Source organism: Odontesthes bonariensis, chromosome 19 (assembly GCF_027942865.1).
Source record: "Odontesthes bonariensis isolate fOdoBon6 chromosome 19, fOdoBon6.hap1, whole genome shotgun sequence".
NCBI classification, from domain to species: domain Eukaryota; kingdom Metazoa; phylum Chordata; class Actinopteri; order Atheriniformes; family Atherinopsidae; genus Odontesthes; species Odontesthes bonariensis.
The window spans coordinates 4,520,111-4,544,554 of NC_134524.1; the positions used below are offsets into that span (position 1 = coordinate 4,520,111).

Here is a 24,444-nt window from a genome sequence, read left to right on the forward strand (position 1 = left end):
GACCGCGAGCCGAGATAATAAACCGTCACGTCTTTACGTAAATCGACGTAGTGACGCTTCGGCATGCACTCCGCCCACCCCTGAGGGTCCCCATTGTACAGCAAGCTGACCCCAAAGCGACCCGACCCGTACCGTACCGATACGAAGTGACCCGACCCGTACTGACAGTGGAAACGAGGCTTAAGGTGCTCTTTTTATACTCAGTCATGTTACAGACCTGTTGCCAACCAGCCTCATTGGTTTGAACATGTCCCTCCAGCTGTTTCTTTTTAGTACCGCTAAGATGAGCGAACGTTTTTCATGAAATAGTAAAATATCTCACTGTCAACATTTTATATTTTTTCTATGTTCCATTGAGAATAAAACATTTGTGCATTAGATCTGAAAAATGACTTTATTGTGTTCGGGGCAGAGTGATTGGACCTAAAGAAACCACTGTTGGTGTCATCCACAGTTGCCTCTCACCAGGAGGAATAGTTTAATTTACTCATTCATTTATATCTTATCTTATACCTTATTATACCTCAGGGTCGCTGGGTTAGGCTCCAGGCCCCCCGCGACCCGACCGACGGATTCAGCGGGTATAGAAAATGGATGGATGGATGGATGGATGGATGGATGGATGCTTTATTTTCCGCTTTCTTAGAAAGGCTTTTAATGGAGAATTAAAGGTAGGGTAGGAGATCCTGGACTTTGAGTCCAGCGAAGCTGCATTTTGAAAATACACAGGTAAAAAGTCCCAACCCTTTTCTTCACTTTCCCCCCGAAGCCACGCCTCTAGAGTACATGAACGCGCACGAGCACGAAGGTGCACGAGCACTGTTCTGACAGCAAGCATCGATTGGTTTGGCTAACTTTTGCTAACGTTTTCTCATGGCGGATTCACAGGTAAGAAAATACCTTTCAACATCATAATGAACCGTTTAATAATGCTAGGTGCTAGCCAAGCTGGCTCTAGTTTAGCTTCCTGCCAAGCTTCTGGACGCGTAATTCGTTCACGATGAAGGGTACGCGCACAGGGGGGGGAGGGGGAGGGAGGAGCAGATTGCAGTTTGATAGACGCATCAGAATCCAATCATCATTAACGGTCCGTTCAGTATGATTGGATAGTGTTTTTCCTGGATTGTACGTTCTAGAGGCCACTAAAACTTTTCATTTTTGTGTCAAAACTTTTAATTAATTGGTTGCAATGGGGGTATGAAGAGTATTTCAAGCAATATATAAAAAAAAATGCTCCAGAAAAAGAACCCCTAGACCACCTTTAAGTGTGTTTTCCAAACCTCCAAAATTCTAGATGAAGCCTTCAACTGCTCGACTGCGCCATCAAGTGGACAATAAATGTAAAGCAGCCGGTGATTGAAATGACAACATGGCTTCACTATGTCGTCCACCATTATAATGATTCATATAATTTTATTTATAATATTTAACATATATATATGCAGTTAATTCTATGTTCTTGTCGCTTTGCTATGGAATTAATAAAGTATTTCTAATAAGTTTCACACGATTATTAATGTTTTCCTGCCTTATTAGGAGAGATCAGCTCAAAATGTTGTCAGACAGCAGAAAATCTCCTCTCTCTCGCTGGCTCCATGAACAATAAGTCTGCACCATCAGGTTCTACATCCGCGCAAAGCCGTGAACTCTTCGTGAACCGGTCACGTGGTACGGCTGGTTTGCGAGGCCTCAAACGTCGCCACAAAACTCCTCCTGAATTACTCGACACAGATCACCACTTATAGTCATATCAGCATACAGCCAGCAATGAATTTGCATAAATACTACCTCTTTTCAAACAGACAGTTGTCTTCCAGGGTCACTGATTTCTTAGTTCCTCTCTTAGAAGTTAGAAATCCCTCCTTAAGTCAGCTTACGGTCTTTCTCAGTTCTGTTATCTCCGTCATCAGGCTTCAGCTCGGCTAAAAGTAAGGTAAGACAACAGACCTGTGAAAACAACTAGGGATAAAAGGGCAACTTATCGGCTTTTTATGTGTCATTTTGCTTCATTTCAATCTGTATTTAACAGCACAGTAATAACACCTGGAGGTGTTAATTTGTCTCACAAAACTAGAGAAAAACATGTACAAATGAGGGCTACAACACGAGGGAATCGGTTGAGATACCTGGACAGAGTTTTGGTTCATGTCTCGTTACTTTAAGGGCACTTATTCTGTTTGCAGACTCAAAAGATTTGTGATTCCATCAACATTTTACCAAAGATTTTGCACATTTTGATGTGCACGAGAAAAGGTTAATGAAAGCTCAGTTTCAGGGCACTTTATTCACTCCAATCCGAGTCAGCAACACAAGCCACAGGAACGATTTCTGCAGAGCTGAGCTTTGTGGACGCGAACGTTTAATCTGGATTTAAGGGTCAGTAAACTTCACCTCTGTCTCTCTCAGGTGCTTCCCAAAGGCATCGTGGCTAAATCTTCAGGCAAACAATAATACAGTTTGTTGCCTTCTGTGCTTGAGGCTTTGTTTCTGTGTCGCCTTCTCTTGCTTCGCGCCTCCGAGCTCCACCGACAGCAGCTCTTAAGGCTTCAGTGTCGCGCCCGTGGGACTCATGTTTTAAGTTTGATGTTTTTTGTGTTCAGTTCATGTCCAGGTTTGGAGTTTAAGGCCCCGTTTACACGATAGGAAGACGCAGATATTTTCCTGCGGTTTGGCCTCTCATTTACACCAAAACCCCGTTTTTAATCACAGAAAACGATTATTTCTAAAACCTCCGGCCAAAGTGGAGATTTCTGATAACGCCGGTTATGTGTTGCCGTGTCAACTGGGAGAAACGACGTTTTAGGTTCTTAAACGTCACATTATGCGCCAGAAAATGCTTAACGTCATGCGAGCGCCTTATGTTTACAGTTTGTTTGGCTACTGATCAGGATTATCATGGATGATGTTAAAGTTCTACTCATTTTTACGTTTGTGCAAACGATTCTGGCCTTTTTGCATTTGCAACAACTGCTCTACATGGATGAGCAGAGGCGAAGGATTGCACGCAGGTCAGCCGCCAACAGGTTTGGCATAGTTATTATGTCGCTTGACGGCGTATTTATGCGGGTTGATGTAAAAGTTTTTTGAAAACGATGTTGTGTGCACGATGTTATTATTGAAAACGGAGGGGGGGGAAATATTCGTTTCTCTAAATACCCGGCTATGTGTAAATGTGGCCTTAGTCTCGTGTCTCCCCCGTCTGTTTGTCGGTTCTTTGTTCGTTTCTTGCCCCACATGCCTTACCTGCCTTGTTACCCATGTGCCACGTGACCTACCAAGTTAAGTATTTATTCATCCATGCCATGTTAAGCTCTTTGTTTTGTTTTCCTAGTATGGATCCACAGTTAAGTTTTTGAAATCCGCCTCAGCCGCGCCTTTTGTTCTTTGTTTTTGCTTTGATGAACCAAGCTTTCTTTTTGAAGTCCGCATCCGTGTCCTACCTTCCCCAGCCCTACGTGACATTCAGCACGTGCTGAGATTGCAGAACAAACTGGTGCCTAAAGTTTCAACCAAAGATGAAAGCTTTGTGGTCTGAAACGTGCAACATGACATTTACATTTAGTTAACCATTGAAACTAAGAACAGATGGGTGCAAAGAAATCTCATTTTCAAAGCCTGAGAGCCAAATTCCCACACTCTCTAATGCAAATGAGCAAATCTGCTCTGCTTCAGTTGGTGTTTCAGCCCCCAGATTGAGTCCTTCTCCTTCCACTCATGCTTCTCCTGCTGCTTGCACGGCTCAAAAAACTACCAAGTGAGTTCATGTGTCATCCAAACGGTTCATCTGCTGACAGGATGGATTTCAACATGTTTTAAATGAAACTGATGCAAGTCCCCAGAGTCTGCTTTGGTTAAAGAACAAAAAAACAACACAGAGACAGTACAGCAGCTCCTTACTCTTCCTTTAATTTAAATCTCTGCTCAAGAGGATCATTTTACACTCTTTACCTCAGACTCTGCCTCTTGCTTTAGACTTAATAACTCTTAAATATCCTGAGAACATCCTGAGCAGTTTTATTTTTATTCTAAAACGCTTACATTTCCCCGACCTGGACCATAAACAGCTGGTGGGCTCGTCAGGTGTTGAACAGCTGCTGGAAGATTAATAAAACCACTGGAAACTCCCTCTGTTCTTTGTGTTTTACTGGTGCTGGTGTTGCATTGAAATTACAACTGGGAAATTAGAATTTCTCAGTACTGTCCAAGAATTAGAGTTTCTTTGACAGGATATAAATCATAAAAAAAGTACTGGTAGAGCATGCTGTTTTATAAGCTCTTTTATTGCTGATGTTAATTAAACCATGAAATTAATGATGAAATTTGATGTAAATATCAAAGCAAAATAAGTTTAAGCTTCCCATTTCTGAGGTACAGGGAAAGCTGCATCAAATGAAGGACATAATGGGCTGTATAACCTCGTAAAGTGACATAAATTCCCCCGTGCACGTCTGAACGGCTTACTGAATGAGACATTTTCAGATATATAAGGCCCAAAACAAAAAGTATGTGAGGAAACGCAATGATTTAAGGCAAACACAAGAAACTTGTGCTAAAGAAAATAAATAGATAAATGGACTCAGTGAATAATTCCCTTTACTCCCTGTAATATAGATCAGTGAGCAGTGCTGACCAACATGTCATTGGGGTCATCAGGTGGGAACCTCCTTTCATCAACCTCCAGGAGGCTAAACGGTGATCACTGGTGTCCCAGAGTCACTCCCCTAATGCCAGCCAACACTGCTTCTTTTTTTTCCACAGCCACAGGCTACCTCAGCCTCTCACCAACTGAACATCAGTCACAGCGGGGTGGGGATACAAACCCTGGTTCGGGTAGGGGGTAATGAAAGCATGGAGGGTGCCAGAGGTGGAGGCAAGACAAGACTTGCATACTACATACTACATACTTGCAAATGGCATACTCATCGATCAGACAGTATGCACAGCGTTTACCCACAATGCATTTCGCTCCTGCCCGAGCCGAAATCAGCCGGCCTGAAGCTGATTTCCCTTAAGCTCTAAACTCTGTAAACTTTAGCAACATTTGAAACATTTTCAGGTGAGAAAGTAGTCGTTTAGATCCCCAATGTGTTGAAAACCTGACAAAATAGCGGCTATTTACAATTTTGTTCCCACGAATTCAGCGCTACTAAAGCTAGCCGAAGTGAGCAACGCACTTCCGGTTATTTTCACAAAATAAAATACCCGTTGCCTTTTATCATAGGGAAAGCCATTACCATACAATTGGTGCTTTTGTTTTGAAAACAGGAAGTGAACGTACCCCCGTTGTAGCTAGCTTGAAACTGCCGTTTTGACAGGAAATGACGATCGGCGACGTTACGTTGCATCTTGGGTAGTTTGAGTATGAGTAGTAACCTCATGATGCATACCCAACATTTCAGAGAATCTAGTATGCATCCGGGAACTTCTCGCACACTCAAAGTCGCATACTAACTCAAAAAGTTAGTAGGAATAGTAGGAGAAGTATGCGGTTTCGAACACAGCCAAGGCCATACAGGCCAACTCACCTAGAATGACCGCCTGGTTTCAAAAGGCTCACATGGGCCACACCCTCCACTTAAATATCCTGAATTTCTTCTTTGCTTCTTCAAAGAGTCTGTTTTCCCTAAGTGCTCCCCCTGCTGGGCCCCCAGCTGCTATTGCTTCTTCTTATCCAAATCCACTGACTGGACTTTACTGCCTCATCGGACACTTCCTTCACTATTTTCCTCACACTCTGTCCACTTACACCCAGCTCCCTCAACAATGTGAGGAAACGCAGTGAAGTAAAAGTGATGTCGGCGACATATCTGGCCCTCTACTGGCTGCGACTTTAGTTTCACAGCAGTCTGAGCGTGAAAAGTAAAAATGTCCAGAAGGACTCAAACTGGAGAGCTGAACAGAAGTATGGAAAAGCGTCTGGGTCAAACTCACGTGGATCAATAGATTTTTGGCTAGAGATGCACAAAACTATGGCCAATCATTGCCCCCCTTAAAGAAACCCAGCCACCTACACAACGTGGGCCAGTGATCACACAGCTTGATAAGGTCAGAAAGCAGTCGATTTCACACTGCATTATCTTTTCTTCCTTATTCCAACACTACGTTGTTTAGCGACCTAATTCAGAATCAGAATCAGAATCAGCTTTATTGGCCAGGTTTGACAAAACAAACAAGGAATTTGACTCCGGTAACTTCACTCACAAAGTACAACACTCAACAATAACATGAAATAATAAAAATTAGAAATGCAGAACAGTAAGAGTTGAATTGATTATAAATATGAATAAATAGAAACTATGGGTGGGAATGCTATTCCTGGGTGTTCAACAGAGTGACTGCTTGGGGGAAGAAGCTGTCTTTGTGTCGTCTGGTTTTGGCAAGCAGTGCCCTGTATCGTCTACCAGAGGGGAGGGGATTGAACAGTTTGTGACCAGGATGTGAGGGGTCTGCAGAGATTTTTACTGCCCTTTTTCTGGCCCTGGACCGGTACAGGTCCTGTATGGAAGGGAGGTCAGTTCCAATAATCCTCTCTGCAGCCCTAATTGTCCGTTGCAATTTGGCCCTGTCACGTTTGGTGGCTGACCCAAACCAGACAGTGATGGAGGTGCAGATGACAGACTGGATGATCGCCGAGTAGAAGGTGGTCAGCAGCTCCTTAGGCAGATTAAACTTCCTTAGCTGTCTCAGGAAGTATAACCTCTGCTGGGCCTTTTTCTGGATAGTTACAATGTGGGGAGACCATTTTAGGTCCTGTGAGATGGTTGATCCCAGGAACCTAAAGGAATCCACATTGGACACTGTTTCGTTCTGAATGGTGAGTGGGGCGAGTTGGGGGGGGCTTCTCCTAAAGTCCATTTTCATCTCCACAGTCTTCTTGGGGTTAAGCTCCAGATGGTTCTGACTGCACCACTGGACCAGCTGCTCCACCTCCTGTCTGTAGTCAGACTCATCTCATTGTTCATCGGCCCACCTGGAAAACTCGCCGGTCGGCCTCGGGGGGACTCGGTTTGGCTTAAACAAGCTTCCTGCTTACACTGTTGAGTTTTAACCCGGACCAAGAGATCTGAACACATCACAGCAGCTTTAAAATCTTTACTCTGGCTTCCAGTCAGTCACAGAATAGATTTTAAAAGCCTGCTGATGGTTTACAATCTGTGATATGTTCAGAGAATATAAAGCCAGCAGAGCTCTTAGATCCAAGGACTCAGGTCAGCCGGTCCAGTCCAGAGTCCAGATTAAACATGGAGAAGCAGCATTTAGCTGTTATGCTGCAAACAAGTGGAACAAACTGCCAGAGGAGATTAAACTTTCACCAAATGGAGACATTTTTAAATCCAGGTTAAAAACATTTCTGTTCTCATGTGTCTATGCATGAAATCTGCACGATATCTTTGAACTTATCTGGACTGTTGCTGGTTTTTAATCAATTTAAACTATTTTATTAGTTTCTCTTTATATTCTTTTATGTATTTTAATGCTTTTTGCACTCCCTGCTGCAATGCTTTTATTTTATGTGAAGCACTTTGAATTGTTTGTACATGAAATGTGCTATACAAATAAACTTGATTTGATTTGATTTGATTTGTTGTGTCAGCCCACTCTGCTTGCACCACTCTTCCTTCCTGCTTTCACTTCTGTGTCACACAGCGTTCACTAGCACGTACAAGCTGACTCACTTCCCTGTTTCAGTGCATCCACCCAAACTCTTCTTGTTGGGTTTTTTCATGCATTTGGCAGACGCTTGTATCCAAAGGACATACACTCATATCCCAGGTGGGCAGGTAGCGTAAGGGGGGTCTTGTCTAAGGACTCAAAACTCCAATCGCCCAACATAAAAGGCGGTAATCTTACCTCTACACCAGGGGTGGCCAACCAGTCAGTGAATAAGAGACGCATTTTTTACCGTGTTACCACAAAGAGCCACATCATACACATGGGCACACATGAACATCACCCCATCCCTTCCTCTCTCACACACACCTGTGGTCAGCCAGATTTTTTTAAATGTCACACACCAACATGATTGTAGCAACTAATATCAAAAAACAAAATAGTCGCTGAGAGGCTGAGGGGTTTGCTGATTGTCCGACACGCTGTACAAACAAAGACATTTTGCTGAGATCAAAATGCGTTTTACTGGTTTTTATTCAAGAAGTAGCACAACTTATTATATTGTCCTCAAAGTATGAAACAAAATCACAGCATGTAATGCCATGGACTCATGTCATGAGTTTTAGGTCATGTTTTGGTTTATAGTTCATGTCTTAGTTTAGTTTTTTTCTCATGTTTTAGGTTCAGGTCTTGTTTAGTTTTCATGTCACACCACCCTCTCCTTCCCTGCCATCAGCCTCACGTCCCTCACCTGTGTTTTCCCCATCAGCTGCACTCAATCACCACAGTATTTAGGCGCCGTTTACACATACCCGGGTATTTTGAAAAACGCATATTTTCTAACCTTCGTTTGCAAAAAAAACTAGGTGCACACAGCCCCGTTTTTAAAAAAAAACACGTTTACATTGATCCGGAGAAATACGCTATCAGGAGCTGTTAAATTATGCCAAGCCTGACGGTGGCAATGTTAGAACAATGAGAATTCCACACAAGCCAATCAGAAGCCTAATAGAGAACCGCTGACAGGAAGAACTTCCGGATCCTTTTCAAGAAGAAAATATTGTGCCAGGCTCATGTGTGTGGACTGATAGCGAGACTGAGCTACTTTTACACGTTGCGCTGGACTATAAAACTGCTAAAGCCGTGAAAAATGTCTTTGTTGTTCAATACATTGTATGACTGTGATTTTCAAAATCACACAAGCGAGTATAGCTCTCAACAACAGAAATGCTGCTAGTACCTCCATGCTTGCTAGATAAACAATGGACGGAGAGAATGTTGGTCTCACGCTAGCATCCTGCCAACATGACGGATAGGGGCGGGTCTCTGTACTATGACGACAACTCCGCATTCCAATCTGAAAACTCCGTTTTCGTCTCTTTCAACCAGTTTACACACAAACGCTAAACGGAGTTTTTAAAAAATCTCCACTTTTGCCGGAGTTTTTTTTTAGCTTCGTTTTCGGAGGAAAAAACTCCGTTTGTGTATAAACGAAAAGCACAAACGAAGGGAAAGGTCTTCGTTTTTCAAAATACCCGGGTATGTGTAAACGGCACCTTAGTCCCCAGGTCTTTTCATGCTCCATGTGAGATTCTTTTAAGCCAAGCCAAGCCAAGCCAAGCCAAGAAGTTAAGTCCTTTTTTCCATGGTATGCCAAGTGTTTTGTTTTACTTTTTCCACAGTTCAGGTTTTTCTATCCGGCTCAGTCGCGCTTTCTTTTTGATACTTTGTTTTTGTTAAATAAATCAAGTTTTACTTTTGGAATATCCGCATCCGTGTCCTCCCTTAAAACCCACATCCCTTTACACAGCAATCCAAATCAATCAAAACGAATATAACAACTGAGTGCTTCGTACATTTTTGGAAAACCTGTACCTGCTTTTCTGCTTGACTTTTCAAAGTGACCAACTTGTGCTTGCGAAAATCAGTCCCTTTCGGAAATTGAAATTGGAGTGAGCTGAAGTGGCGCTGAAGATTTGAAGCTTTGAAATGCGCTAATGACGCCTGACATATAAGGTAGAATGGCTTGCCATTACGTTCAACAAAAAAATATAAACTCTCCCACTCTGTTAAAAACGTCCTGTGTTCATCTTCATATTTTCGTTTAGCTGTGCATTTTTTCATTGCCATTTTGAGAGCGAAATTGACACAAATTGTTTACTCAAATGGTTTTACCTATACTGGAAAACTTGGCGGTATTGAACTCAAACGAAGCGAACACGCACATTTAAAAAAAAAAACACAATCACAAATTTTGATATGAACGTAAGAGCTGCATGAAACCAGACAAAGAGCAACATGCGGGCTGGGAGCCGCGGGTGGGCCACCCCTGCTCTACACGATCCAGTGTCCTTTTTTTCGTGCCACCTCTCTCTCATCCAGTTCTGCTCATCTTTTGTCTACAGTATGAGACAACCAAGCTGCTGCACCTTCCTCCCCCTCCTCCTCCTCTCCGCCACCCTGTGCCGGAGGTTAGACGCAGATGATGGCAGGTCATCCTGCCGCCGCTGCGACCTGCAGCTCTTCTGTAACTGCTCCCACAGCAGATTCATCCATGTTCCCCTGGTAACGGGTCACGCCCTGGCTCTCGACCTCTCCTCCAACAACATCACCGTGGTGACCGATGACGACCTGACAGGTCACAGAGTGCTGAGGGTTCTGGATCTCCATGGTAACACCAGTGGGACTTACCGCCTCACCGCTGTTTCGTGCAGGACGTGCTCAAACGTCAGTTTTACTCTCCTCCAGGTAACCGGTTGTCCACAATCCATCCGTCGGCGTTCGACTCTCTGTGGAGTCTGGAGGAGCTGGACCTGTCTGACAACCAGCTGGCTGCTCTCAGCCACAACTGGTTCAGGAAGCTGGCAGCTCTGCAGCGCCTCAACCTGCTCAACAACCCGTACAGGTGAGGAGCCCAGTTGGACTGTGGGAACTCTGAGCACCCATCCATTATCGGGTCGCGGTGGCAACGAGTCCAGCAAGGGCACCAAGGCAGTGTTAGAAACCGCATACTTCTCCTACTACTCATACTAACTTTTTGAGTTAGTATGCGAGTTTGAGTAAGCGAGAAGTTCCCGGATGCATACTAGATTCTCTGAAATGTTGGGTATGCATCATGAGGTTACTGCTCATACTCAAACTACCCAAGATGCAACGTAACGTGACGTCGCCGATCGTCATTTACTGTCCAAACGGCAGTTTCAAGCTAGCTACAATGAGGGTAGGTTCACTTCCTGTTTTCAAAACAAAAGCACCAATTGTATCGTAATGGCTTTCCCTATGATAAAAGGCAACGGGTATTTTATTTTGTGAAAATAACCGGAAGTGCGTTGCTCACTGCGGCTAGCTTTAGTAGCGCCGCATTCGTGGGAACAAAATTGTAAATAGTCGGTATTTTGTCAGGTTTTCAATACGTTGGGGATCTAAACGACTACTTTCTCGCTTGAAAATGTTTCAAATGTTGCTAAAGTTTACAAAGTTTAGAGCTTAAGGGAAATCAGCTTCAGGCCGGCTGATTTCAGCTCGGGCAGGAGCGAAATGCATTGTGGGTAAACGCTCTGCATACTGTCTGATCGATGAGTATGTAGTATGTAGTATGTAGTATGTAGTATGTAGTATGCAGTATATACTGCATATAATCCCTCCAGCATGCCCTGAGGCCCATCCTAACCAGATGTCCTGTAATTCAGGCAGAGACAATTCAAATTAAACCTGAAGTTCAGGTGTGTCTCAGTACACGGTGTTCTCACCGGCTCTCCTGCAGGTATCTGGGCTCTCCATCGGTGTTTTACGGGCTCATCAGGCTGAGGAGGCTGGCGTTTGGAGGTCCTGCCCTGGAGGAGCTGAGGAGGGGAGATCTGTGTGGAGTCACCCAGCTGGAGGAGCTCACAGTGCACGCCAGCAACCTGTCCAGGTTTTCACCCGTTTCTGTTTATTTGAATGGTGGCAGTGTATAAAACAATTTGTGTTTTCTCTGACTTTCATTTTCTCTGCAGTTACGAGTCTGGAGCTTTGGCTGACATCTGGCCGCTGGGTCGGGTCACTTTAAGCATTCAAGGTCCTTTTATAACTAACGTGACTTTGGCCTCGGCTGTGCTCGCTGACGTGTCGTACCCTGAAACGTCTATTATTCTGAAAGACCTCCATCTGATTCGGAAGCAGTCCCTTCTACCAATCAAAGAGTCAACTAGGAGGAGAGTCAGGTCGTACCACAAATCTCCTTTTCTGTCGTTGAATTTCATATTCCAAAACATCTTTTTTGAAAGAGAAACCAACTAATCATTTTCCTGTGGTGCAACTCTTCAGGTATTTATCCCTCCAAAACATTTCTCTATCTGACGAAGCAGTGATTGGCTTCCTGATGGTGACGGATGGAATGCCGCTGACCATCCTTTCTGTAGAAGGTCTAACTCTGACAGGCGAAGGCAGGTGGGAAACCAACGCGTCGGTGTGATCCTCTGAAAGCCTAACAGTTGCTCTTATAACACAGCTTTCTGTCATCGCGGGAAAAAACTTAAGCACCTCCAGAACCAGCATTAAGCTGTGTTCATTTCAAGTAAAATATATAGAGGACTCAGTCAGGGATGGGGGGTAACCAGCTATTGATTCATTTCTGACGCTTCTTGATCGCAACACTTTGTCTTACATATATAAACACTTGCAGGGTAGGTATATGCTGAACGAGTTAGCTGTTTTTGGTTCAGTACATGTGATTAACATCTGTCTCTGCAACACTGACATAAAAGTTGGCAAATCTATGCACGTCTTTTCTTGTTCTGTATGTATCCGCCCACAGAAGCATGGACAGCAAACTGTTACTGCACGATAAGAGCAGCTTTTAAACTGTTTTTAGAGCCCGTGTTATAGCTAACATACAAATGTTTTAAAAACAAGCCACATTACAATGTGTAGTTTACAGTTTAGACAGTTCAGTTAGAATCTAAATTTCAATTTCTAAAACCTGGTGACTCGAACAGAGGAGGGAAAGAAAGCAATGAGCTGGGGATGACGGTTACATGCTGCCATTCCAACATACCGACATTCCGACATTGACGTTCAATTGTCGGAATGGTGACATTTTTCTAAGAAATTAAACGTCCCGTCATTCCGAATTTAATTTTTTCTTTTGTCGGAATGGCGGTTTGATTTTTTCTTTTCAACATACCACCATTCCGACTTCGCGATTTCAGCACCACACGCGTGGACAGCTCGCCATGCAATAATAGGGCTGCACATGCCCGAGAGAGAGACATTCCAGCACGCAAGTCAAGCAAGACTGATCGCACCCACTCAGAAATTTACTGATGATGAGGGCTGACGAGGGGCTCGTTGTGTAGCCAATATTTCATTTGGCAGTGTAAAACGGATGCTATTTGTTTTTGTGACAGTTGCCTCAATTTATTTTACCTTAAACCACTGAGAATGCTGTCAAAGTGAAGCGGAGATGCGCATCGCAAAGACAGCACAGCACCAGAAAACCAGCAAATGCAATGTTTAGCCTATGTTACCGTGGGAGTTGAGATGCAAAAAAAGATCAAATCTTGTGCAAGTTTTTCGATATTAGGCCTATACAAATAAAATGTAATTCAACGAAAAGCTTCATGACGTATTTCAGTCATTAACAAGATCGCGGCCCACACAGAATCGGAGATGACTTCAATTAATTCATGCATGCCTTGTGCTTGTGGAGGGGACAGCAGGTTAGATAAATGCACGTGGCTGCAAAAGGAATACCAAATTTAAATGTTGGTTTCAGTTTTCAATTGGGGTGCGCAGAGTTACAATCTTCATCGCGCATTCAAGGCTGTGACAACTGTCGGAAGACACGCAACCTGCTGTTGTTAAAAATATTGCCCGTCGACATCTCTACAAAGGAAGGTGAGCCCCGATCTTAAGGGATAAACTCACACAGAACTTCCTCCCTACTCGTAAAAAGAGCAACGGTTAAATAAACCAGTGGGCACCTTTAAGTGCAATCCTCATACAATCACTATGCAAACAAACAAGACAACAACAAGATCCACATCAACAACAGCATTTTATTAACTTTTCATTCAAAATGAGGTAAATACAACTAAAATTAGCAACAAAAAAACAATAATAATAATTAATTTCGCCTAAACTGTAGGCTTTCTTTTGTCCCTATATAAACATCTATTAACATCTACAAACATCAGGGACACAAAACCCAACGATTTTAAAACAAGGCCTACTATTCCAAATTTACGATGCAGCGCTGGGCAGCGCTCCAGTCCTGCTCCAGCGTCCTGCCTCCCCGCCTGTACTGTCTGCGCAGCCGCTGAAGGCGCTCCTCCAGCTGCCTCCACTTGCGCCGCTGTGGTGGAGGTGGGTCCCCACCGGCCGCCCTGTGGCACTGGGACTCCACCAGCTGCTGTTCGTCTTTAAGGCGGCGGATGAATACCCATAGCCGTTTTTATTTTTATTTAATTAATTAATTAATTTAATTAGATTGGAGATACTAATTAATACTGGGGGGGGGGGGGGGCGATTTTTTTTCCCAGTCCGACCCTGACAGCTCCCAACAAGTGTCGGAATGGTGGTATCAAAGTGTCGGAATGGCGGGATGTCGCAGTGGCGTCATGTCTGAGTGACGGGATGTCGGAATGCCGGTTGCATACCGGGGATGACAGCAGTTAGCATGCTAGCTGCTGTCTCATGCTAGCTGCTGACTACACTGACAATGCATGATGGTATAGTTAATTCTATTAGCAGCTTCTGAACACCATCATTGTGCTATGTGACCAGTTTTTTTGTGCAGTCTATAGTGGATAAAAGGTTACAGTTAAAAATTCAGACACCAAATGGCTGATTCTTTCCATGGTAGATGTACTGAACAAGCGGACAATTCGAACACTACCAGGTGGGAGGTCAGGACTACAAAATAATTACTTCAGTTCCACAATTATTTAATTATTTTGTTTTCCTAAGAGCTGAAAAATCCATGTTTTGGTCTTCTATAACAGTCAAGAGTTTCATGAGCAAACAGCAGCAACAGCAGTAAGACGACTTGGACGTAGACTGTGGGTATAAACCCAAAGTACAAGCCTTTACATATGAGACAAAACAAAATCAGGTGTTGTGGGTCTCAAAATTAATGGAATACAACCTCAGATGAACATCACCAAATGACATATTACATTGGACTCGAATTACCACCCCACTCAGAATGAAAAGTTTAATTTACAGCAAGGGGTAATGTGCAAACTGATCTCCTGGGTCTCGTCTTCGGGCTCCGTGGTTCAACCACAGCTGTGGGTGTGACTTCAAAGGTAATGATTTCCAGCGGTGGGAGAGGCGGGTGTGAGATGAGGACTAGACGAATTTGGAAAGACTAGGGGTCAGATTGCTTTCACTGAAGGTAAACGGAGAGGGAGGGTTAGGCAAGACGTCGACAGGATGATTGACATACCCCGATATCCTGAGTCTGCAACCAGGTAGTCCATAAACAATCATCCGATCTGTGGTCCCAAAAAAAGGGGAAACAAAGGTGCCAATGGTCAGTATCTCTTCAGGTGGAAAACAGGAATCTGAACTTACAACAGTGGGCAAGGTAAGGAGGCAAGGTCCAAAGACCAAGGCTGGAGAAAACAAGGTCATACACTCTGAGGTTAGATGGATCGCTGAGCAGTGTAATATGTCACGTTTTGTTCTACTCATCTGAGGTTGTTTTTACCTGATTTTTATGTCCCGAAACATAAAACCATAGAGTTAAAAGAGGGTTTAGTTTCTTTATCACATTTCTAAAAATCTCTTTGGGAGTGATGACTGATGTTTTATCCAGCAGGTACACAACTGTTCCTTAAATTAATGACTGCACGATTATTTTCCCTGTGTTTTCTTTTTTGGTTCTATTAGGTTGGAACCTGCCACACGGACCGATCACAGCAGCATGGACGAGTTCTTCGTCAGGAAATTGGTGGTGATCGATATGTTTAAGTTTGCCATGACTGGAAACTTGGGTTTTTTGTTGCAATACCAAAGGAAACTGTCCTTAATTGACTCACAGGTAAAAATCAAGACATTAGTGGTGGCCGATTTGTTGGTCCATTCCAAAGCTACAGCAAAAGAATTGCTCCAATGCGCGGAGATTAGATTAAATATTGTTGGTAAGGTATATTATTTCCATTGGTTGGTGAAGGTTGTCGATAACTTTCTTAAAATAAGGGTTTAGCGTCTAAAAATGAGGAACTTTCTCAATAACCTGGTTCTGTATGTCAAATGATGGAGAACGTCCACATATTGGAAAATAATGAGAAACTTTCTCAAAAATAATTACTTTTATAATAAACTAAAGTGAGACTTTGTCAACACTTTGACTTGGTATACTAAATTATTTGTTTCAACATGATTAAAACCTTCTTCAGCACTCTGGGTTTGTCACCCAAATAATCGGAATATTTCGAAAATAGTGACTCGGTAACTTTATCAATATTCTGACTGGATATTAAATAGATATTAAATATTAATATGCAGATATTTCAGTATCTTCACATAGCATCTAAAACCTATTATTAACAGTCTTTTTTTTATCTCCAACTATAGAGAACATTTCTCACAATCATTACTAAATATCTCAAAACAAAGGTAACCTTGATGAATTAATGATTAATTTTTGTGTCAATATTTAATTTTGACACTTCAAAAAGATAACTATAGTTTCTTATATTTGGGAGGTATCTTTATAAGCCTTTTTTGGCTTCCAACTTCTCCAGCACAATGTTTAATTGTATTATTATTATGATGTTTTATATGTAAAATGTGCAAATAAATAAAAAAAATTAAAATTGGTAAAAAAAATAAAAAAATGATGAGGAAGTGTCTCAAATGTGCCCTTATAACGAAGTCTTTCAGCAACTAATTAAACTTTTAAATAAATAACTAGACATGTAATTACTTTAAACCTCCAAGTCAACGTTTTGATAAAGTTTTTCCTCATTTTAGTCCCGCCCATTGGCCCAACTCTTCAATTTTTCATCCTGCCTCTCTTCTTTTGGGCATTGAGGAGTAGTGGCCAACTCACCATCCTACTGGCAGAAATAGGTTCTCAATTAAAGGCAAAGTTATAAATGATTTTATCTTATTTTGGGAGGAAGTGAACGATGATTTTGAACGTTTAGTTTGGTCACGGTATAAGGTCTGTTAGCAATCCGTTGTCTAAAATAATTCGATGCCCTGCTAACACCATGCTACTAACAACTGATCATCATCAACATATCCATGAACAAGATTTCTCAAGTCTGGCCCCAACAGGTCCCACGGATGTCTTCCTGCCTCAGCCATCATCCACCACTCTGCACACTTTCATTTTATTCACCTCTTCGCTTTAGACTCCTGTTCACACAAGTCTGATCGACCAGTGAACCGAAATGACTCCTAACCGTATTTGTAATGCTCCGAGGAGTATTAGTGTTTTTCAATCAAAGCAATAGAAACACAGAGTGGGGAAAATGCTTCAAACCCTATTTAACAAAACTTGTCTAACTTTGTGACTTCTGCCCTCAGTTGTTTTTGATGTCCTGTCAGACGATGCAACTCATGATGTCTGTGCAATACCTGGACCTGTCTGACAACCTGCTGACCGACCTGACTCTGGGCTACATGCTGTGTGACGAAGATGAACCACTGAAGGACCTCCGAGTTTTAAACATGAGTGGAAACATTTTAAAGGTGCAAGCATGGGACTTGAAAAGTAAAATTAGTGGGCCTAAGAGCTTGAATAAGGGCCACTGGACTCATTCTTGGTTCTTGAAGATGTTTACAGACCACCCAGTTTGCCTAAAGATAATCTTTATGCGGAGGAAGTAGAAAGCAAAGGACAACACACCAAGCCACAGGTTCAGGTATGTGGACGACACCTGGGTCAAGATCAAAACTCAAGAAGTGGAGGCTTTCATGGAGCATCTACTTGGCGGACAGCAACATCAAGCAGAGGACGGAAGTCTTAAAGGGATAGTTCGCCTCTTCTGACATGAAGCTGTATGACATCCCATATCAGCAACATCATTTATGAACATCTTCTTACCCCCTGCTGCGTCCTGTGAGCAGAGTTTCAGCCTCGTTTTGGCGTTGACGAAAGTAGTCCGGCTAGTTGGCTGGGGTTTAAAATATAAAGCGTTTTGCTTCTCAAAAAAATATGCATTAAACAGAGTAATACATTTCCATCACAAAATCGTCCCTCCAGAAAAAGTCAGACCTCACAATCGCTTGGCGCTATTTTCTCTCCCTTCATGTCAATGCGTTCAGCCACCTAGCGATAGCTGCACATGTTACGGTGTTTGCTGCTCGGTCTGCACAGTTTACACAGCAGGCAGTGATATGAAGTGAGAGAAAATAGGGCCAAGCGATTGTGAGGTCTGACTTTTTCCTGGAGAACCATTTTGTGATGCAAATGTATTACTCTGTTGAACGCATATTGTTTTGAGAAGTAAAACACTTTATTTTTTAAACCCCAGCCAACTAGCCAGACTACTTTCGTCAACGCCAAAACGAGGCTGGAACTCTGCTCACAGGACGCAGCAGGGGGTAAGAAGATGTTCAGAAATGATGTTGCTAATACGGGATGTCACACAGCTTCATGTCAAAAGAGGCGAACTATCCCTTTAACACTGAGGTTTACAGGAAACCCAAACATACGGACCAGAACCTGCTTTTCGACTCGCATCGTCCACGAGAACCCAAACTGCCTGTAAGCAGAACTCTACATGACGGGGCTGAGAGTGGACCTACCAAGGCTGAGGGAAAACAAAAGGAACATCAGCAGTGGATACCCAAACTGGGCCTTTGTCAAATCAGCAGAGACAAATGGACCAAACCACACTGGTGGAGAAGCTAAGAAGAACAGGTGCAAACATACTGTAATTCCATATGTGCCAGGAGTCTGGGAGAAACTGTGAAGGATCTTCTCCAAACACTTCAAACCCAAGACCAGAACTCGGTTCACCCAAAGCACCCAAACACAAACTGAGTGGCGTTGTGTATGCAGTGCAGCGAGGAGTGCTCACAAGCCCATACTCACCAGCATCTAGTTTAGAACTGAAGAAGCCTTTCAGATGAGAGCTGAAACCTCTTCAAGAACCAAGTCCAGTGTCCCTTATTTAAGCTCTTAGGATGACTGAGAAAATTAGTGTTACATACTCGTTATTAAAAGTATTAAAGTTTGACGGTTTCTCTTCCTCTGTTCAGTCTTTGTCCACGCTGAGCCGACTCGTAGCCAGGCTCACCAAACTGACCCACCTGGACATCAGCAGAAACGGCTACAGCTTCATGCCCTCCAGCTGCTCCTGGCCCTCCACCCTGCGGTTCCTCAACATCTCCAGGGCAAAGCTTACCACCATCTCTCCCTGCCTACCCACATCCCTGGAGGTAGATAGATTAGACCATGAAGAAATCAGCCCAACATTCCCGACACCATCACATGGGAAGGATTCACTCTGTGCTTCATTGTTTTCAGGTGTTGGATCTGAACAACAACGACCTCAGTGCCTTCACTCTGCCCCTGCCCGCTCTCAGAGAGCTCTACCTCTCTGGGAACAAGTTTCTGAGGCTGCCCTCAGGACAACTCTTCCCCAATCTGCAGACATTGACGATACAGGTCAGAAACAGTCACGTCTAACGGTGCGTTCACACCGTTACTCGCGCGAGTTTTGCCGCGGGTGTAATTGAATTTACTCGCGCTATTTGCGCGAGTAAAAAATGAGCGAATAGCTCAAGGGGCTATCCATTTCATCCTCTCATCAACCATGGCTGATATAAGAACCATCGCGTCCTTGTACCTGCAGTGGCAGTCCGAGATTCGTCGGAAACGCACACGCCATCGTGTCTGGGTCAGTGACATCATCCGGAGGTGCACTCAGCTCGGATAATTTCGCCGCCTTCTCCAGGAGTTGCGTCTGGATGACGTCCGCCTCCAGCGGCACCCCAGGCCCACCAGGACCCAGTTTGATGACCTGCTCGGGAGGACACCAACTACAGGCGCTCCATTTTCAGCTGCGGAGCGCCTGTCCATCTGTCTCCACGTCACTGTCGTCCAGAATCTCAACGCTGATAGGCTGTCGTGACGCGAATATTTCACCAAAGTTGGATTTTCTGAACTCGCGCGAATTCACATCTTTTCACTCGCGCGGCGGCATTCGCCTCATTCGCGCCGCCGGCCCGAATCCGCGTCTATTCGCATCTTTGCATTGACTTTGTATGTAATCACGTCGCACGAACGATTCCGGTGTGAACGCACCGTTATGCTTCTGCTTCCAGCCTTCTCTGTGTTCCACAGTGTGACTCCCACTGTTTGTTTTACAGTCAAACACCCTGAACACATTCGGCCGTTCGGACCTCATGTCATACAGGCGCCTCCAGACTCTCCAGGCAGGTCAGAACAAGTTCATCTGCTCCTGCGACTTCGTCGCCTTCCTCCGGTCTCAACTTAAAGGAGATGGAGACGTGAAGCTGACAGATGGAGAGGACGGCTACGTCTGCGACTCCCCTCTCTACCTGCAGGGGGGGCCCGTGGGTCGAGTTCGCCTTTCTGTCGTTGTGTGCCAGCGGGTTTTGTTCGTGTCTGTGAGCTGTGGGTTGGCGCTGTTCGTGTGGATCCTTATATGTGTTCTGCTGTGGAAACTTCACACCTTTTGGTACTTAAAGATGACTTGGGCATGGCTCAAGGCCAAGCGTAGCTCCAAGGTCCGCCAGCGGCGAAAAGCGAAAGAAAGTTCGGAGGCGCTGCTGCCTTTTGACGCCTTTGTTTCCTACAGCGAAAGAGACGCTGGCTGGGTGGAAAACTTCTTGGTCCCTGAGCTGGAGGAGCCAAGGTTAGTGTGTTTGTGCAGATTATTTTTATTCTTTAACATTTTCTTCTTACAAAGAAAATGCTTTTTCACAATTTCCTTGAAAGCTTTGGATTCCATCCATCCATTTTCTATACCCGTTTAATCCAGTTAAGGGTCGCTCTCGCTCCCTGTGAACTAATTCTAAAGTATTGGGACGTAGGAGAGCTAATCTAGAGGTACTCAACATAACCATTCACAGTCCAACCTACCATATTTGAACACTTGCGTACACTTAAAAAATGAAATCACTGCACGCCATGACAATAGTAGAAAGTCATGTGACTTTCTCTAGCCAATCAGCAAGGATCAGACGACTTCACAAAAGGTGATGTCATTGACTCCGACCAATCAAGAATGAGCCAGAAACAGTCAGACTTTCTCTAGGGTTAGGGTTTGTGTCATTTTGTGTTCTCGAGTTCTTTTTGTTAATTTGAACATCTGAAATGTTGATATGAGTTTATAATTGTATTTCTATCCATACATTTTTTGGAACTTTTTCTTTAGACGGTTATAGAATCACTTCTTTGGTCTTGATTTGCAGCCTGAACCGGAAACTATTTAAAAAAAGTATTTTTAAAGCCTCTAATAACACTCAAGGGTTGAAACGTTAAATTTCAGTGATTGCCCATTAAAGGGTTAAGAGTAATGACTGAAAACGGTTGTACCGTGTCTACTTTACGCTGACCAAGCACTTTGTTGCCAAAAGTTAACTAAAAAGTGGGTGAAAATCAAAGTTCAACTTAAAGGGAATTAACCAGATTTTTTGGTAAAGGTCGAGAATGTCATTCCATCTTCACCTTAACTGATTCAAACTCCAAATGCCCCGAATAAATCTAAACTACTGTGAACTATAAAACTTTGTCTTTAAAGCCAGTGTAGTAAATATGAGGGATGGTCGCCGAGCCGATGAAGAGATGAGTGATGAAGAACTCTGCTGACACGGACTTAGTCGAACATAGAAATCTTTATTTCTGTCATCAGGTCCGTCTCGAATTTACAGAAAAGATGCATCTTAATCTGGAGAATGTGCGTCTCAATTAGCCGATGGAAGACACACTCTGCCTTTTCAGGGGGGGAACATGTTTTTTTCATCTCAAGGCTTGTGTCTTGTCCAGGCATCTAGCCAAGACATAGTGTATACATACGGTATAACTTTGGAATGTCTTTTCATTCAAATCTTTCCTTATTTGGCCATATGTTAACTTACTACTTGAAACCTCTGCACTCTGTGACTGGTACGGGGACGCACCCAGCGGATATGTACTCAATGAACTCACGAGCAGGCCTTTTCTCCATTTTCTCCTCTGAGTCTCAGACACCTCACCAGTTTAAGTTCCAACTCGAAGCTTTGAGGAACTATAAAAAACAAAGTCTATTTGTGATTATACAATCTTCTTAATGCATTTATGCTCTAGCTTTAAAGTGATGGTTCGGAGTAGATTCACCCTGGGGTCATTTGAACCGTGACATCCAGCCAAGTAGCCCACCCGAAGTTTTTCCGATATTGGCTGAACATCAGCTGAGTTACCGAGTTATCCCGAATAGCTTAGTACAAGGGTTAATGGACCCTGGCAGTATCTCCAAAATTACCACACTAAAATCACATGCCAACAAAGCAAGGCTGCTCAATTTCTCCATTGATAAAATAAATTCACAACTCTACAACATAAAAATTCATAAAAATTCATGTAGAATATAGCATATACTTTGTTGTCTACAGTAGTAGATCAACCCTCATCTTACTTTGAAGCTCCCAGTTCAAGGAAGTGACGTCGACGCAGCTTTAGCTGCAGAGAAGCTATCAGGCTTGTGTTGATAATAATAAACTCCTGGACTATGTACAAACTTCCAAATGCATCGTTTTGTGAGTACAGACCATATTTGTACTACTGTAGAAGTTTGGTGTCATGGCATGTGATTTTATTGTGGTAATTTTGGAGATACTGCCAGGTTCCATTAGCGCTTGTACGAAGCTATTCGGGATAACTCAGTAACTCAGCTGATGTTCAGCCAATATCGGAAAAACTTCGGGTGGGCTACTTGGCTGGATATCACGGTTCAAATGACCCCAGGTGAATCTACCCCGAACCATCACTTTAAGTCAATTCTATGACCCATGACAGAAAGAACCCTAATATGCGTTCTTCTTTATTCTCTGACAGGGGGACAGACTCTGATAATAAGAGATCCCCTAAGAAAGAGTCTCCTAAATTAACTTTAAAAGTCAGCACTGGCACTTCATGTGTGTTGTATACAGGACAACACCAGGGGAAGGGGGAAAGCTCGATGGGTAAATACCTTGAAGGACACCACAGTTGTTCTCCCTGGACCCTAACCCCATTTCCTAGGTGCATCCCTTACAGAGTTTAGGTTCTCGTGCCGAGTTATTTTAAGGACGAAGAGGCAGACATGTGACACACTGAACTGAACTGTTTATTCTTTCGCAGAGAAACCGGCTCCCAGCCTTTAACCCTTTGCCTCCACAAGCGGGACTTCCTTCCAGGACAATGGATAATGGACAACATCATGAGCGCCATCGAGCGCAGCCGGCGGACCGTCTTTGTCCTCTCTGAGAACTTTGTCCAGTCCGACTGGTGCCGCTACGAGCTGGACTTCTCCCACTTCTGGCTCTTCGACGCCGGGGGAGACGCGGCCATCTTGATCCTGCTGGAGCCGCTGTCCAAGGACGACGTCCCCAAACGCTTCTGCAAGCTGCGCAAACTCATGAGCTCCACCACCTACCTGGAGTGGCCTCAGGAGGACGAGGGGAAGGAGGAGTTCTGGAGGAGTCTTCGCAATGCTTTGAAAGGAGAGGATGAGGAGGATGATTGATTTTTGTTCGTGCTCTGTTGAAGCATGATTGAAATCACTTTGTAAAGCTCTGATGGATGTACTACAATCCGTCTCTAATCACTTTGATACTGAAGGAAATTTAAACAATTGATCGTTACCATGTTTTTTCATGTTCTTCCACACATTTATTGGAATCTTTGGAGGTGTAAGCGTCCTTATACGTACTTTGGTCTCCATGGATGACCTTTATCATTGATTACCAATAAATGCCATTAATAACCTTGGACATGGCAGCTATTGTGTGAAAGAAAGAGTCAATATATCTTTAAATCATACTGTTGCACAGTTTCTCATCAGAAACTGTCATTGGTTTACATCATTTCCAGCTAAAATTCAGACTGAATGAGAATGAGTGTAAATATGATCGCCTTGTCTCGTGTTGAACTGACCAACTGAGGGAGGTGTTGCTTCGTCCTCATTAGGGTTAGAGTTTCTTCCTTTTATTCTACTTTGGGTGTCATTCTGTTTGATTGTGTTTTGACCTTAAATGAATTGACATTAATAACATTTCTGTTGCTTTTCTGAATTCATGTTTTATCTAATTACTTTTCCGAAGAAATAATATTTTAATCATGGGGAAAATTTAAACACTGTAAATAATTGAGTTTGTCCGTCCAACTATGATCATGTAAGTATTACATTAAATTTCAAGCTGTGTGGTGTTGAAATTGTTAAAATCTGAACAAAACCACCAAAATTGTACTGTTTTGATTTGTTTGTGATTGGACAATCCTTGATTTGTGGGTGGAGACACCATGAGTCAGTGTCCCTGCATGCCTTCTGCTTCATAAGCTTGGCACAATGGTAATAAGTAGTGAGATACCTCATCTGGTGCCAACTGCTGTTCATTACGTTTCACATGTGAAGAGAAACACTCCGTGTTTTCCATGGTTCCCTGCTCCAGCAGACCTGATTCAAATAAATCTGAAGAGTTGACAGAGCTTCCGTTGCTTTGCATTGTTAAACATAAGAAAGATCAGGCCCTACCTAACCCAACACGCCCCCAAACTCCTGGTGTTTGGTCTAGTTTGTATGGTCTAGTGATGGGAAGTTCGGCTCTTTTGACTCGGCTCCCAAAGAAGAGCCGGCTGTTTCGACTCCCAAACGGCTCCTTATTTAGGATCTTTTGTAGCCTATA

The 24,444-nt window shown here is 43.4% G+C and overlaps 1 protein-coding gene across 1 annotated transcript; it reads left to right on the forward strand.

Annotated features, from left to right (window-relative positions):
- The first annotated feature begins 10,017 nt into the window (after positions 1-10,017).
- LOC142369048 (toll-like receptor 2 type-2) lies at positions 10,018-23,877 on the forward strand. The gene is made up of 11 exons (XM_075451278.1): positions 10,018-10,282; positions 10,360-10,516; positions 11,375-11,524; positions 11,607-11,813; positions 11,917-12,039; positions 15,487-15,637; positions 17,134-17,298; positions 18,814-18,993; positions 19,082-19,222; positions 19,927-20,435; positions 22,901-23,877. Exons 1-11 carry the CDS (start codon positions 10,018-10,020, stop codon positions 23,283-23,285), a joined length of 2,433 nt encoding a protein of 810 aa, XP_075307393.1. The 3' UTR covers positions 23,286-23,877.
- The last annotated feature ends 567 nt before the right edge of the window (positions 23,878-24,444 follow it).

Bases quoted from the DNA above. Each gene is read 5' to 3' on its own strand.
- LOC142369048 (XM_075451278.1), top strand. From the start codon at position 10,018: ATGAGACAACCAAGCTGCTGCACCTTCCTCCCCCTCCTCCTCCTCTCC. The intron at 10,283-10,359 runs GTAACACCAGTG...ACTCTCCTCCAG, and splicing joins GAGGGTTCTGGATCTCCATG to GTAACCGGTTGTCCACAATC. The intron at 11,814-11,916 runs GTCGTACCACAA...GCAACTCTTCAG, and splicing joins TCAACTAGGAGGAGAGTCAG to GTATTTATCCCTCCAAAACA.